The 16478-nt window shown below is 35.7% G+C and overlaps 1 protein-coding gene across 1 annotated transcript in view; it reads right to left on the bottom strand.

Moving 5' to 3' along the window:
• Positions 1–16478, bottom strand: part of LOC114037828 (cytochrome b5 reductase 4) — a 101206-nt gene that overhangs the window by 70595 nt on the left and 14133 nt on the right. The window contains exons 3-4 of the mRNA XM_027854804.1: positions 4547–4647; positions 1888–1972 (exon numbers count right to left, since the gene is read on the bottom strand). Of these exons, the coding sequence (XP_027710605.1) occupies positions 1888–1972; positions 4547–4647 (186 nt within the window). The remainder of the gene's footprint in view (positions 1–1887; positions 1973–4546; positions 4648–16478) is intronic.

Raw genomic sequence — 16478 nt, 5'->3', positions numbered from 1 at the left:
AGAAACTTCTGGATGAAAGGGGAAACTCCCTTTACTAATACAGACTGGCACCTTCTATGCAACTTAAGAGTGTCAGACCTGACTAGAGAGAGAGACTTGACTAGATCATTACTGAGGGGCTCATACACAGCGCTTCTTAAACTGTGGGTCATGGGCCTACATGGGGTCGCAAAAAATCTGGCAACAGTAAAAGGTTTCTGAATGCACAAGAACCAAGAATTAATTCAAAATCAAATGCGTACTGAATCTGAGGTGTTTCTGGCAGCACTTGCCTGTGCTGCATTGCACAACTTTACAGCAGCCTTAGTTCTGAAAACAAAGCATGCACACTTTGCACTGTACATGCCCTTAAGCTACACAACACCAAGAAAGCTGCCAAAATGCAAAAGTACCGTCTGAGGATCTTGGGACTGAAGGTGAGAGGGGCACTGTTCTCCCCGCCCCAACCCCCACTCCCACTACTCCTAATGGTATTTCTCCTGTATCAGTATTTCTCCATACTGTTTCCCGACATAAAAACAAAAACAAAAGTTGGATGAACCAAATTGTATAACTTAGACTGGATGGAAGAATACGGGATAATCATGTGAAATCTGAGACATGTAGTAGCTTTAAAATATCACAATTTTTTTTCTTAAGAACTCAACAACAAGAATTGATCTTTTAAGTACGAAGAACAAACTAGTAATACTACAGTCAGGAAAAAAAAAAAGGAGGCACAAAAACCTGATTACAGGTTAACAAAACTACCTTTTTACAAAATCACAAAATATCAGAGTTGGAAATCAGTGGCAGTCAATGAACAGAAACAAGTTTTTCTTGGTCTATTCATCAAGATAGATTTATTACAGAACATATTTTATACAAATATTTAGAATCAAGACTTGTATTCAAGCAAAGAATTTAATGAACTAGGTTGAAGTAACCATTATGAGGAATAAAAGATAAGAAAAACAAATGAGTCTCCTACGTCCACCACATAAAAGAATCAAGGTCAAGGGCTTTTTATAAGTCATTAAAAAAATCATTCTAACTGTACTTTCGAGTCTTCTTTGGAGGAGAAAAATTGCCATAGGAATAAACATTCCTTTCTCTATCCTTACAACCAAATGGAATGAAGGTTTAAGGGAAGTGGGGGAGCCATGCCACCTTTTTCACATCAGTTTCTCCCACCCTTGTCCATCCCTGACATATGATGAGAAAGAGAAACAAATGTTTTTTATGAAGTGTGGGGCTGCTGGAGAGGTAATGTTCTAGAGTTTTCTGCCTGCTTTGCTCTGATTCTACGAATTCATAATTAATGTAATGGTGAGTTTTAGAATTACTATATTTATGTCTTATTTAAACTCCATCTCTTCCAAGGGCAGCTAGGTGGCGCAGTGGATAGAGCACCGGCCCTGGCGTCAGGAGGACCTGAATTCAAATCTGGTCTCAGACCAGACACTTGACACCTACTAGCTGTGTGACCCTGCGTAATCACTTAACCTGGACTGCCTCACCAAAAAAAAAAAAAAAAAAAAAAAAAACCACACACCTCCATCTCTTCCACCAGCTAGCACAATGTTCTATAAAAAGTATGCATTAGTTGGATGTGAATATGAAAAGCAAACACTAAAAATAATGCAGTCATTACAGAAGTACAATGGATCTTGCTTCTATATACTAACATCACAAATCTTAACAATCAGCTTTCCCTCTGGAAGAGGTCAAAATATAAAAATACAAAGAGCTTAAGAGAAACATTCATGCATTTTTCACCCAAAGTTAGTAAAAGTAAGAAAAAAAAAGATATAACTGTTACCTTGGTAGTAAAAGTGAAAGTAGAATAAAGATTTTCTGTGTGGCACTTCAACTCTAAAACATCAAAGTATATCTAACACAACATACCTTTAGCAACCGCAACAGGCTTGACGGCCATTCTGCCAACAAGACATTCTTTCAGCATAGATTCATAATTGACCCAACGATGTACCTGAAAAGGGAAATAATCAGTGCAAACAAAACATACTTATAAGACCTCATTTTAAATGAGGGCACCATCTAAGATAGCCAATCAACTAAGAATTTTCACCAAATAATTTAAATGCTGATTCTATCAAAGAAAATGAGTGGGGAGATGAGGGATGGGAAAAGAGAAAAAAGATCTTCACTTGAAAGTAATATTTTTCTAAGATAACATTGTCATTGAAATAATATTTTTATGCATAGTGAAAATGTTAAAACAGCTAAATGTATCAACTTAGCTTTTTGAATCATAGATTTTTTAAAAAAAATCAAGCACATTACAATGCTCCATAAATGAATCCTTACAATCCAGAATGGGAAACAAATTTGACATTGATATGGATTTCACCAACAAAACAGAAAATATAAGAACTATTTCCTAGGATTAAAGTAAAGCTTTTTAACAGAACTGATTAATCAATTAAAGGCTTACTTTTACTAAAGAAAGATGAAATGAAGATTTATGAAACTTCACAAGATATCTTTTCCCTAGTTTTCTCAAGGACTATTCTCCATGAAAATTCTAATCAGCACATGTTTATCTGACATTCATTTATTAACTTAAACATCACAATGATAAAACTGGGCATAATCTTTGGTAAGGTAAAATTAAAAGTTCATAATTATAAGATGAAAAATTAGGGGTTCAAGACCATCACTTCATAAAACAATAAAGTTGCTGACAGCAGTACTAAGGTAGCATTAAAATAAGAAAGAATTAAAAAACAAGCAGATTTGTAGACCCCTTGAGATCCACAGCACAGATAACAACAAAGCAGTCACTAATTTTTATGCAACACTTAAATAAATGACCCTGTAGTACCACAGTTAATTTAGCGTGCTCTCAAAATTCTCTGCTCTGGGCTACCGAATCAGCACATTAAGGTGACCTCTCCAGTGAGTTTTGTTTCTACCTTGTTTTGTTTTGTTTTGTTTTTTCCTTATGACTGGCCTCCAGTTCTCTTAAAGATGGTCACATGGCAACCTATCTTTTGACTACTAACAGCACAAACTGAGTATCATTGTTAAGTCCAAAAGAGTTGCTTATAGCATTCCCACTAACTACCCTAAGGCTCTGAAGTGCTTTAAAGAAGCAAAGAGCTTCATACAGGTATAAGAACATACAGAGTTATTTACTCCTATGGTGAATGAAACTGATGAATAATTTAAACCTCAATAGCCTTGTTGGTCAAGTAGAAAGCAATTGTCTAGCAAATGAAGATGTGGTCTGAATTGCTAAAGATGGTAACTGTAATAGCAGTTCCAGTGGCTCCTGCAAAACAGCTTCCTCTATCCAGTACAGTTCAAAGAAACAAACGTCTTATAATATTAGGGTATAAGATTCTTTTGCTGTGCTCTGGCATTTTTGGATCATTTTGCAGCTTGTGGAAAGTATGAGCCATATGTCTTGAAGGTATTCAGTAAGAGGCTCAAAAAAATAGATATATAAACAAAGTAAACCATACAAAGAAATCTTTCAAATTCTCAGTAATGTTTCCCAAAGCCCCCTACTTGGTTTGCATCCCTAGCTATCAACAAGTCAAATGCCACCTGGAAACATTCCTAATAAGCTCATAAGAGTTTCTCTCAAGAGAATGGTATCAAGATTAATGTGCAGCTGTGGTTTCTCTCCAGTCCGAGAAGGATATTAATAATTCCCAGTCCCAGAATTTGTCGGAGATCAAAAGGGGTCCTGCCAGCCAGTCAATGAACAACATCCTCTAGCTGTAATGAATTTCTAAATGAAAAATAGTCTCAGTTATCTAAAAATAAGATAAACTAAAAAACAAAAAAGGATAAAACCAGAAAATTCTACATCCACAAGTAATTACATAGATTTCTCTCTCTAAATTTAAATGTTTTTCTAAAAAAAAGGCCAAAGTCAGCAAGATGTCACTAAAGATTAACCATTACCAAAACAGTAATTAGGTATAATTTAACTAAATAAAAGCCAGGCTATATTTGGTTGACTGGCCCCAAAGAAACAAGCAAAAAAATAAATCCTAATTATAATAGCAAAAGAAAATAATAGAGGAAAAACAGATAAACTAAACTTAAACAAAAAAAACTATAATAGCCTTTAAAAAATTAATTCAGCTACCTCTCTTAATAACAAGACAGCACTGTAACAAACATAAATCACTACTATCACAAGACTATGTACAAAGCAAATGTAAGAAAAACAGCTTTCCATAATATATTTTTTCCCAAGAATTGGACCATAGGATTTGATGCTAAGAAGGGGTCATATGGAATCATTAAGTTTCAAAAAGCCATTTCATCATACTGACATTAACTAACCTCAAGACCTTAAAATAGTCTGATTTCTTTTCCAACCTCTCCCAAGGTTTTTCTCTGCTCTCTATATGGATTGCTAGGAATATTTTATAAAAGAATATTTTTATTATTTTTTGAGGTATGCAAACAGAATTCCATTTCCCTCAGAAATACTTTTAAATTTCTAGTAGGCATCCAGCCTCATTAGACTCTAAATTTAAGAGTCCTCTTCAGTCACAATATTCCATTACTTTTAGCATCTTACCTGATCAAAAAGGTCTGTACCATCTGAGCCTGCTGCTCGCATCAGTTCATCCTCCCCACCTGGGTGATATTCCATATATGGACTAACATTATAAACAAGTCCTGTATTAATACAAAAAGAAATATCATAAATCAACTGATTTAAAAGTTAGTAAAATAAGGTACTTTGAAAGGCTCATTTTAAAAAATCACAGAATTTACAATCTTGATAACTTCAAGAAGGTATATGATGAAAAAAGGCTACTTTTAATTTTCTAATAAATGTACTGACTCCAATGTCTGAAAGACATCTGAAAAAGAAAGGAACAAATAGCAGTACCACATATTACTATTCACTCTTCACCTTCTGCCATCATATGAGGCTATGAAAGGCTAGTAACAAGAACTAAACTCTCTCCCTTAAGTGTGTGGCAACGCTGCAGACACAAGGTTCTGTCCTAAGCCCTCTTTTCTTCTCTCTTCACACGCTCACTGAGTGACTTTAAAGCTTCCATCATTTTAACTGTCACCTCTATGTAGATCACTCCCTTATCTACAGGTCCAGTTCCCATATCTCCCCTGAAATGTAGTACCACATCACCAATTTCTAGTGGACATTTCACACCGGATATAAACTAAACATGGCCAAAACTGAACTCATAAGCTTTCTCTCCAAACCCTCTCCTTTTCCTGCCAAAGGCATCAACCACCATGCTTGCAGTCTCCCAGGTTTGTAACCTTGACATTATCCTTCACTCTCTCTTACTCTATATATCCAACCAGCTGCCAACCTCGAAGTTTCTACCTCCACAATATCTCTTTGAATCCAACCTCTTCTCTCTACTCACATACTTTATTTCAGGTCCTCATAATCTCTTGTCTAGATTACTGTACTATCTTCCTAATTGGTTTTCCTGTCTCAGGTCTTTATATTAATTCTCTTTATTCTGTATATACATATTTATATGTTTGTTTTATTCCCCATCAGAAGTAAGCTCCTTGTGAGAAGTGATTGTTTGATTCTTTGTACATGTATTCCCAGAGCCTAACATGATGCCTAGTACAAAAGTAGATGCTTAATTTTTATTAATGAATAAATTTAATTAGCTAATTTCATTAAATCATTGGTTTGATTGGCCTCACAAGGTATACCAATAGTGCAGGGGAAAAAATGAATTATTTACCAAAATGACAATGAGCCCCAGCTCTCAGAAAGGAACAAAGTCCATCAACAGCACTAAATAAGAGGCCTCAGCATCCTAAACCACTGTGATCTTATAACTCTACCTTGCATTACTACCTCTTAACTTTCAGGGAAAATTTCACTGAATTTGATTATCTATATTCATATTATTTCTCCTCAATGAGGTGTGGGCTCCTTAAGGACAGGAATTGATGGGGAATCCACTGCCTGGCATAAGCAACTCATGAATGCTTGTTGAAAGTAGAAAAGGGAAAAAACCGGCTCACTGCTACGTAATCATGACAAGCAAACTTGACCCCAGAAGAGAGGTAAAAAAAAAAACTGCATCTCTGTCCTTTGAGTTGAGAAGTAAGGGGGAACTGTGGTTCTCCATGCCTATCCTTACTTGTTAATCCTAACCCATGTTGCTAATGTACAGTATTGTATACATTGTCAAATGTGATCACTATACTGGTTGACTTTGTTAAACTGTTTTACTTCGTTATAAGGGAAGGTTCACTGGTGTGGTATATTAAAAACAAAAAGCATTAAGAACATTTTTTTTAAAAAAAGAAAAATTGTACGCTTAATATGACCCTCTACTTTGTTCAATTAGTCATATTCTACAATTGTTTCTTAATAAAACTCTGACTTCAATGCCTCATGGCAGAATGAAGGTGATCATAACTAATCAAAAGCTATGATAGAGTATGTACTTTTAACAAATGGTATCAAACTGAAAAGGCTTCCAATGCAAATACAAGCCTGGTGCTAGTCCATACGTCTTTTGCTAAGTTCAGAAAGACTTATCAGCAGTCTGGATGAAGGTAAATGAATTTAAGCACAGTAACCCTCAAAAATTGTCAATTAAGTCACGGATTATATCTTCTTTGATAAAGAAAATACCTATATTAATAAAAATCACAGATCCTTGAAGTATCGATTTTTTAAAAATTGGATCTGTGACATCAACAGTTTAATGAGCTCCAAACAAAGAATTCTCTCTTCTAAAGCAGACTGGCACCTGCTTTGCAACTTACAGTTTCAGGTGTATTTCCTGTAGGTAACATATTGTTGAGTCTATTTACTAATCCATTTCACAACTCCATTTGCTTTTAAAAGTGAATTCAATCCATTTACGTTCATTTTTATTTTCCCTTCGTGAGAAATGCTAATTTTTCAATGTTACATGAGATTTCATTCTTTCAGAAAGAAAAAAAAATTGAAATGGTCAGGGTTTCTGACCTCACAGACAAACCTTAATGAGATAAGCAACTCCTTATAGCAAAAAATCAGAAGTGATAACTCGTTTACAAGCTATTGCTATTATAAAAGGCTACTGCTTCTGAAGTCCCACTTTGTATGAGTCACTAAGAAAATGAAGGACTATGAATTAAAGAGAGATTGGAAGGAAAGAGTAGAGAAGGAATAAATTATTTCTTTAAATCTAACCAATAAAAGAAGTGAAAAGATTAAGGTGAAACCACAAGTCTAAAATAATACTCTTATCTACACCACACAAGAAAATGTAAAAAAGATGATATCAGTAAAAATACAATCCAAAGATTTCTGTTTGGTATGAGAGGAAGAGGGAAAATCTTATGTTCCTGTGAATACAAAGAAATTAAGATGAGGTTGTTACCATCAATTACCTTGTTGATAATAGGGTATGATGGAAAGAAAACAAAAATTAACTATTATAATTTTTAAATATAAATGGACTAAAACCATTCATAAAAAAGAATAGAGTTGCAAATTGGATTATCAAATAAAACCATAACAATATGCCATCTACAGGGAACACATCTAAAGGATAACGATTCATACAGCCTAATGGGGGGGAGGGGAAGGGAGGTGTTTCCAAAACAAGACATTTAGTCATGATTTAAGATAAGGCTATGGTAAAAAAAAAAAAAAATTATAATAAGATACCTTCAAAATACATACAAAAAGAAATCCTATATTATTTTTAAAGATATCACCGATATGGGAATAGTATTAATACCATATATATGTAACAAATGGCATATTAAGTACTTAGGTACGCTAACTAGAATACCAAAAAAACCCTACTACTGATAAACAATAATGATGATGATGAGGACGACATCATTTATATAGGGGCTTAAGGTTGCAAAACATTTTACAGATAGTATTTCAACTGATCCTCACAAAAATCCTGTGAGATAAGTGCTATTACTGTTACACACATCTGGCAGATGAGGAAACTAAGACTGCAGGAGAGGTAATATGCTTCTTTTGGAAATTCGTAAATAAATCAAAGATAAACAAGAAGGAAATTACAGACATGAACAAAATGTTGAAAAAACTGTATTTGATAGGCCTGTGAAGACTAGTGAATGGACGTGTTACAGACCAGATTTATTTGGGAGCTCTGTGGGACATTTACGATAGGGCATTTAAAAACAACAACAACAACAACAACATAAAAATAAAACAGCAGAAGTCCTATATGCATTCATTATAGACTAAAATTTGATTTAAAAGAAGAAACTCAATAAAAGAAATATGAACAAAAGATGAAAATCTAAATGGAGATTAGGTATTATATCCTTAATGTGATCAGTTTGGAGACAACTTAAAACAATTAAAAAAATTATATTGAAGAGAATAGAAAATGACAGTGACAGAACATACCAAAAATTCATTTGAAACTACAGCAGTCTTTAATGGCAAAATTATGTTACTTAGCATTAATATTTACAGAGGACAATAGAGTATTAATAAAATAAGCAGTCAATTTTAAAAAGTAGAGAAGCAAATTAATAATCCCGAGCAAGCTCAAAAGAGGTCATTTTAAATGAAAACAAAACCAAGACCAATGCATTAGCTAATTTGATGCTTCTTTGTTTTGTTTTGTTTTTTAAAGAGAGGACAACAAAGTTAAAGATCAAAAATTTTTAAAAAGCAAATTCATAATGAAGAGGAAAATAAATAAGACTGTTTTTTCTAAAAATTACTATACCCAATTACATGGTGACCTAAAAACCTATGTGAAAATTCAGGAAAAAAGCTAGGTCTACAAAAAGAGTACTCCAACAAATCAAAAGAGCTGTCCATCTGTTGGCCCTCATTCTCACTATAAGTCCAGTCCACTTCTTTTTCCAGCAATACATCTCTTGGACTATATTATTTGAAAACTGTCTTGTTATTCTAGACTTGACAAAAATAGACAAACATGAATATTTACATAAAGTAGAACAAGAAAAAAAGAAGACTGTTTATGAAACTGCAAATATAGCTGATTTGTATATGTAGCTTATTTTAAAATGCTGCATGCTAGTTCGAAAGTTGTCTCCCTTGTCTACTGTCTGCTGCCCTCTGATTCTCCTTCTAATCTCTTCTTGTGCATTTTCTTCATTGATACTCTTTTTCTCCTTTTTGCAGTACACCACTATCACTAGCTTCTTTTCTCTGTCTCTGCCTCTCTTACACACACATACACACACCCTTTAATCTGTAACAAGCTAACATAATCAAATCAAACAGAAAATCTGTTTTATCTGCATATCTAATCCATCCCCTACTTGAAGGGGTAAGAAGTATGCTTTGTCATTTGTCCTCTGGAGTCATCATTAGTCAGAGTTAAGTCTTTCAAGGCTACATTGTGGTAGTCATTTTATAAATTCTTCTCCCTTTGCTTACTTCACCTCTTCATTAGTTCATAAAAGTTTTCCCAGGGTTTTATGAATTAATCTCTTACAGAACAGTAATACTCTATTATATTCATAGACCGAAATGTGTTTAGCCATAATCCAAATGATGGGCACCCTCTAGTTTACAGTTATTTGCAAAAATAAAAAGTGCTACTATAAATATTTTTCTACATATGGGTCCTTTCTCTCTGCCTTTGATTTCTTTAGAGTATGTATGTATCTAGTTGTGCTATCACTGAGTTCAAGGATGTACAGTTTCATGACTTGGTTATAGATTGGATACTAATCTTTTTTATACAATTTCATATGCATGATTTGTCAATGGCAATATGTTAAGCATCTCCCCATTGCCTTTTGGGTTAGCCACAATTTTTAGTCGTTTGGATACTGTGTTGTTCCATCATTTATAGCCATATCACCAGTAGAATTTTCTCGTTTCTTTTAATCCAAATCTGTGACTCCAATGGTGCAGGAAATTCTGAGACTGGAATATGTTACCAATGAGGATCAGCAACTTATCTGTAACTTGCAGTCTTAGTCGCTAGGGATTACTAAGAGGTTGAGAGACTTACCCATAGTAATATAGCTAGCACATATCATATTCAGGACTTACCCCGCCATCAGAAAAATACTGATGATAAAAAGATGGGGTTTTGTATTAAGGAAAAACTTACTATCAGTGAAGGTAGATGTACTGATAGAGCTGTTCCAAATGTAGTCTGGTCCATGTTCTTCCTCTTATTCAATTGTAGGCCTGCCTCCTTGTCAAATGGCAGAGCCTGTCAAAGATGTATGCTTTGAATGAGCAAGTCAATGGACCATCAATCTGATTATGACAGTGTGGATGAGGGACATTCTTTACTTCCTAGCTTTCCTTCTATGGATAGGTCAAATTCTGGTTTATGAGACACCACTTTATTCAATCAATACATTGTTACACACAAGCAGGAGCCACCGGAGCTCTTACAGAGAATCCTTCTTACAACTGGACTTGGAGCTAGAAATCCTCCACGAGAAGCAAGCACTTTTAGCAAGCATTATGTCTCCCTGTTTTTGGACTCACTGGATATTGATAATCAGAGGATTAAATAGTTATGTCTGTAACTGTACCTATCAAGTAATTTCACATAATCTTAACACATCCACACATCTTTTGGAAAGAAAGACTTTAAGGTAGTATTTATACTGCCCAACTAAATTTTTTAAAAAAGGCAGTATGATCTTATATTCTATGTACCTTTCAGGCAAATGTGTAATTGTAATGAAATGAACTACTATGGAATATTATTTGCAAAAGCCTACTTTTCCCTACTCATATTTTCATCAAGGATACTCAAAAGTTACATTAACAAAGGGGACTGGGGACTGGTAGCTGTCATTCCTCCTTCATTTTCAAAAAGGACCAATGACATCATGGAGTGATGTCTTGACTTGCGAGTGGATTGGATTTAAGTGAGGCAGAGCTGCACAAAGTCATCAGCCTCACTCTCTCTTCCAGATTCATTGAAGTCCAGCGGCAAGACAAAAGTCAGGATGACTGGAGACGGCCCAGGATATAGTGGATGACCTTGGTGTCTTCTATGTCTGACCAAGCACTAAGCACTCCACGGTGCCTGCTTCAGCTGCCTTCATGGCCCCTGGAACAAACTGTTATTCTCCTGTTTTCTTGCTGGACTTTTTTCTATAGTAAAACCATACCACGATTTTTATAATCATTTATTATCTTTCCCTATTTCAGATGTCTTGAGAACCAAACTCTCAATGTCCTCAAAGCTGAGTTATCTTCAGCATGGACCTCTTTTCCGAATACTTGGTTTAGTCCAGTTGTTCTTCCTGTCTTAGTCTTCTTTCTCGCCCCGAGCCCTTCACAAGCTCTTTCTCCAGGCTTATTATATATCGCTCCTTTTCATGTGGTCACTGGTCCAGCCAAACTGGTCGTCCCACACGTGACATTTGCTCTCCTATCTCTGTGCCTCTTAACAGGTTCAGTTGTTCTCCAGACCTGGAATGCACTCCCTCCTCTGATCTGCCTCTTGGAATCCCTAGTTCTTCAAAAGCTCAGCTCAAACACTATTTCCCACATAAGCTTTCCAAATTCCCATCCCAGCTGCTAATTCTCTCCCCACTCATTGCCTTGCATTTATTTTGTAATTCTGCATTTCCCTTTTATTGTACATGCTATTCCTTCTAATAGAATGTAAGCTCCACGAATGTAAGGACTGTTTTGTTTTCTGGTATCCCCAGAGTCTAAAGCAGTAGCTGGTGCACAGTATGTGCAAGATAAACATTTACTGGTTGATTGCTATTCACTTTTTCATGCCCAGGAGATGTACTGTTAAGAGACCAAAAGTAAAAAACTGTCCAAGCTGTCCTGTTAAAACATATAGTGCTATATAAAATGAGAAAGGAGAATGGAAGGAAATAAACATTAAAATAATGTCCACTATGTACCAAGTACTGTTCTAGGCACTTTACAAATGTTATCTCATTTAATCCTTACAACAACCCTGAGAGGAACATGCTGTTATTATCCCCACTTTACAGTTGAGGAAACTGAGGCAAACAGAGGTTAAGTGATTTATCCAGGGTCACACAGAACTAGTAAGTATCTAAGGCCCCATTTGAACTCAAGTCTTCCTGATTCCAGGGCCAGTTCTCAATCTACTGTGCCATCTAGCCACCGGACAAGGCAAGTGAAGTGGTCAGAGAGGAAATAAGAGAACCATGAAAGAGAAATGAGGAAGTAGCTAGACTAGCCATGCTCACCTTTAACACAGCTAGGCTCCTGACTCTCTAAACTACTTTTCTACCTTTCCCCTATTGAAGGTACTCTGTTCCCCTCACTCCTTTTCAACTACCTTTTGTGTGTTGTCTTCCCCCATTAGAATGTTCATCACTCTGGCTAAAGAAATGTGGCCAAAAATTAAATAATTCTAACGAACTGACTGGCACCATTAAAACAGAACCATGTGTCTATATGTGACTTATTTCAAAGGACTATACTTGTCCTTTATCTGATGCAAAGATAAGAGCAAAATGGTATAAAACTTTTTAAATGGTATATTACAGTTAATTCAAACTGTCAACACTGCAAGTGATGTGATTATTTTGCCATCTTGTGTTCAGCAAAGGAATTACATAATATTTTAAAGAATTATAATCTCTGGACTCAACTAAAATATACATTCAAATTTTACTACTCTGAATTAACTAGAGAAAAGGGAATGAGAAAAGCAAATTAAATTAATGAAGTGTCTGAATTACAAAACGTTTTTAAAATAAATGCAGTTTTACTAATATTTTAAAGTACAAATTAACAGTAAGTAAAGTAACAAAGCACTGTCTAGGAGAGATCTATAGGAGATATGTTTAATTCGATTCAATCTGATATATTCATTTCAGTGTTTACTATATGCCAAGCACTCTGCAAGCAACTATGGTGATTATTTTTAAAGTTTGACTATAGTTGTTTTGTTTGTGTACATTTTGTAACTAATGAAAAAATTGTTTACTTGATTGCACTAAGAAAGATACAGTAGAAAGTTCTAGACTTTGAATCAGAAGACATAGGTTTGCACTTCAGTTCTAAAACTTACTATATGAAAATGAGTCTGTCTCAAATGCTCAGTTTCCTCACCTCTAAAATGGAAATAATATAATAGTAGCTAAGGTTTGCAAAGAACTTTACATATATTACATCATTTGGTCCTTATAACAACACTGTGAAGCAGATTTACTCTAATGAGAGAGGTAAGTGACTTGTCCAAGGTCACACAGATACAAAGTATTAAAGTCAGGATGTAAACTTAGGTCTTCCTGATTCCAAAATCAACATTCTATCCACTATACTACCTCGCTACCTAAATGTACTACCTGTCTCAGGATTTCAGTGAGTAAGGCACTTTCTAAACCTTAAAGCATGTTCCCTAAGTCTTAGTATAGCTTTAAGCTATTAAAGTTCTAAACTGAATTAAGACTTTTGAGACACTGTATAAAAGTGTGAGTTATCATTGCTTTCTACCAGTTTTACATATGATAAGGGAAAGTGCCATACCTCCTCCCAAAAGGGATATTAATCTGACCTTGACAAATCATAGGTTCCTCTTCTACAGAAATGGACAACTGCATAACATCTGAGTCACAAACCAAAGGGAACGGCAGGCCACATCCCCTTCTAAAAAAAAAAAATTTCATCTCTTTACTCAACCAGCACCAATATGCCTGTTAACAGCTTTTAGCTGAAGGTCTTTGCTTGGCTCTTACTGATTCTTTACCATAACTTTTTTGACCTATTTTTAACTAATCTTTGTTGTTATATTTTGTTGTTACAAATTCATTTATTTGCTTTTTTCTTTTAAAAATTACTTTAAATAAGGAACAGGAAGCAGCAGTATCACCACCAAACTACTCTTCATTCTGTGTAATTCTTGTCAGTGCCCTTTACAAACAGAGGCCTATCTCTTAAGTTGTTAAATCCTTTGTGAGTACCAGTACAGCACTTGGTCTATTATCTATTATTCCTTGCTCTCAATTGGCCCACTTGTGCAGTAGTGGAAAAAGCACCAAGGGAAGTCAGGACATTGGTTCAAGTCTTGGCTCTGGGCTTACCATGTTACCTTGGGCAAATCAATTAGTCCTCTCTGGGCTTCAGTTTCTTTATCATTAAGATTAGTTAGTTAGACAAGATGATCTTTAAGATCCCTTTCCAGCTCTAAATCTATGATCCTATGAACTTACGGGAGTTTAGGACAACACAAAAAGTAAGCATTTAATGAATGCTGAATGAATACAGGAAGTTTCACAAGTTTCTTAAGTACCAGCAGGTAACAGAAGATCTTAAATTCTTGAAATCACCAAGAAGCAGAAGAATTTGGCTTTGGATAATTCAGAGCAGAAAGACCAGCTTCTTCGCCTCAGCAGAAGCTTTTTTCCTGATAGTAAATCTAACTTCCCTGTCTGCCCCTCTGTCCAGTTCTCTACTGAGTACTCAAATACCTGCCCAGAAACCTTATCTGTTGATATTCATGTTGACTGACTATACTAACCACCCAGTTCCTTAATGTAATTTTCTTCTAAATCTCTCTGCCAATGACTTGGTCCCATGGCTGACTCATGTGAACTTTCACCTAAGCTCACATTCACCACTTAATAGAAAATAATTATTCTTTGCACATGGCTGACAAGCTGACCTTCCCCTCTTCAACTGGGCTAGAAAGGAAGCTCATAAATAAATTCTCCTAATATACAGAACTATAATGCTTTGTTTCATCTCAGTCCAGATGAGTTAGTAAGACAGCAATGAGTCATATAATCCCAAGCCCACAAAGGTATATAGTTATGCTTTTTTCTGCCCCTGAGGGTGTTTCTATACATTATGACTAAGAATTAAAAATCCTCTCAAGAGTTAGAAAAGTAAATGCAAAGAACTCCACCTTCTGATATTTCTCAGAGGCCACACAGTAAGCACTTAATAAATACTTGTTAACTGACTTTATAAAAGATCTGGCTTTTAAATAACAAATTCCCTCTACGTCCAGGTTTCTGATCCTTTATTATACAACCTTCTTGCAAGGCAACTTTGGTCACGATAAGGTCAGGTTGGCCACAAAAATATCAGTCAATATCAGAGTATTAACTTATAAGTAATGCGATGCATATGTTATACAGGATGTCCCCAAAGTCTTAGTGCAGTTTAAGCTTTAATAATTTACACTAAGACTTGTGGGATACCCCATATAATAGATGTGTTATACACATAAGACCAGACTTGTGATTTCTTCAGTATGGGGAACTCCTGTCAAGTCAAGTCACTTGATTAAGCACTTATTAAGTACCAGGCACTGTACTAAGTTTGGGGATACAAAGAAAGCAAAAAACACAGTCCTTGCCCTTAAGGAAATTAAGTTCTAGTAATGGAGACAACATTTAACAAGTAGTAGATACAAGATATATGTAGAGTACACATGAGAGGAGAAAACATTAGTAGGTAGGGTCACCAGGAAAAGCCCCCTGGAATAGATGGGATTTGAGCTGAGTGTTGAAGGTCAGGGAAACCAAAGGCAGCAGAGTGGGAAAGCAACAGAACATTCCAGGTGTGGGAGAAAGCCAGTTCAAAGACAGAGATGGGAGATGAAAGGTGTCATGTTTGAGGAACTGCAAGCAGGTGAGTGATGCTGGAATGGAGAATTCGTGAAGGAGAATTAAGTGTAAGAGGCCTGAAACATAGGAAAGGGACAGGTTATAAAGGACTTTAAATATTAAAAAGAGTAATTTATACATGATCCTAAATGTAATAGGGATCCACTGGAGTTCAGGAGGAGTGAGAAGAGGAGGGGGTCAATAGGTAAGGTGGTCAGACTTAAGTGAAAACTTTAGAAAAACCACCTTGCTATCAAAAAGGAGGATCGGTTGGAGTTGGAGAGCCCTGAGGCAGGGAGGCTAACCAGAAGGCTATTACTATAGTTTGAGAAAGAGGTGATGAGGGTTTGCACATAGTAATGGCTGTGCAAGTACTGAGAAAAGGATGTACACAAGCAATGTTCTGAAGGGAGAAACTATAAGATTTGACAATGTATTGGATATGTGAAATGAAGAAGTCAAGAAGGAGATTTCAAGCTAGGGTGACTGAGAGAATGATGTACCTTTGACAAGTAACACAGAAGCCTGGGAAGTTAAAAAGGGGAAGAGACTGGGGAAAGATTAATAAATTTTGTTTTTAACATGTAAAGTTGGAGAGGTCTATGGGACAGCCAATTCAAGATGTCTAAAAGTACTTGGTGTATATGCAGGAAATGAGGTATAGAAATCTATCCTGCCCTACAGGAAAATTGAAGGGGAAGGGGATAAGAGAAGGGGGGAGAGACAGAAGGGAGGGCAGATTAGGAGAAGGGGTACTCAGAGCACATGTCATCTTGGGGTGGGGGGAGGGACGAGAAGGGGAGAAAATTTGGAACTCAAAATCTTGTGGAAGTGAAAGTTGAAAACTAAAAGTAAATAAATTAGCTTAATAAAAACAAATAAATTAAAAAAGAAGAAAAAAAAAAGAAAAGCACTGGAGCTCAGGAGAGAGACTAGGGCTGGAAATACAGATCAGA

This window comes from Vombatus ursinus, unplaced genomic scaffold (assembly GCF_900497805.2).
Source record: "Vombatus ursinus unplaced genomic scaffold, bare-nosed wombat genome assembly UNPS02000582.1, whole genome shotgun sequence".
NCBI lineage: Eukaryota > Metazoa > Chordata > Mammalia > Diprotodontia > Vombatidae > Vombatus > Vombatus ursinus.
Note: the sequence above shows the minus strand (reverse complement) of the source record. Positions and strands in the feature narration are given on the sequence as shown.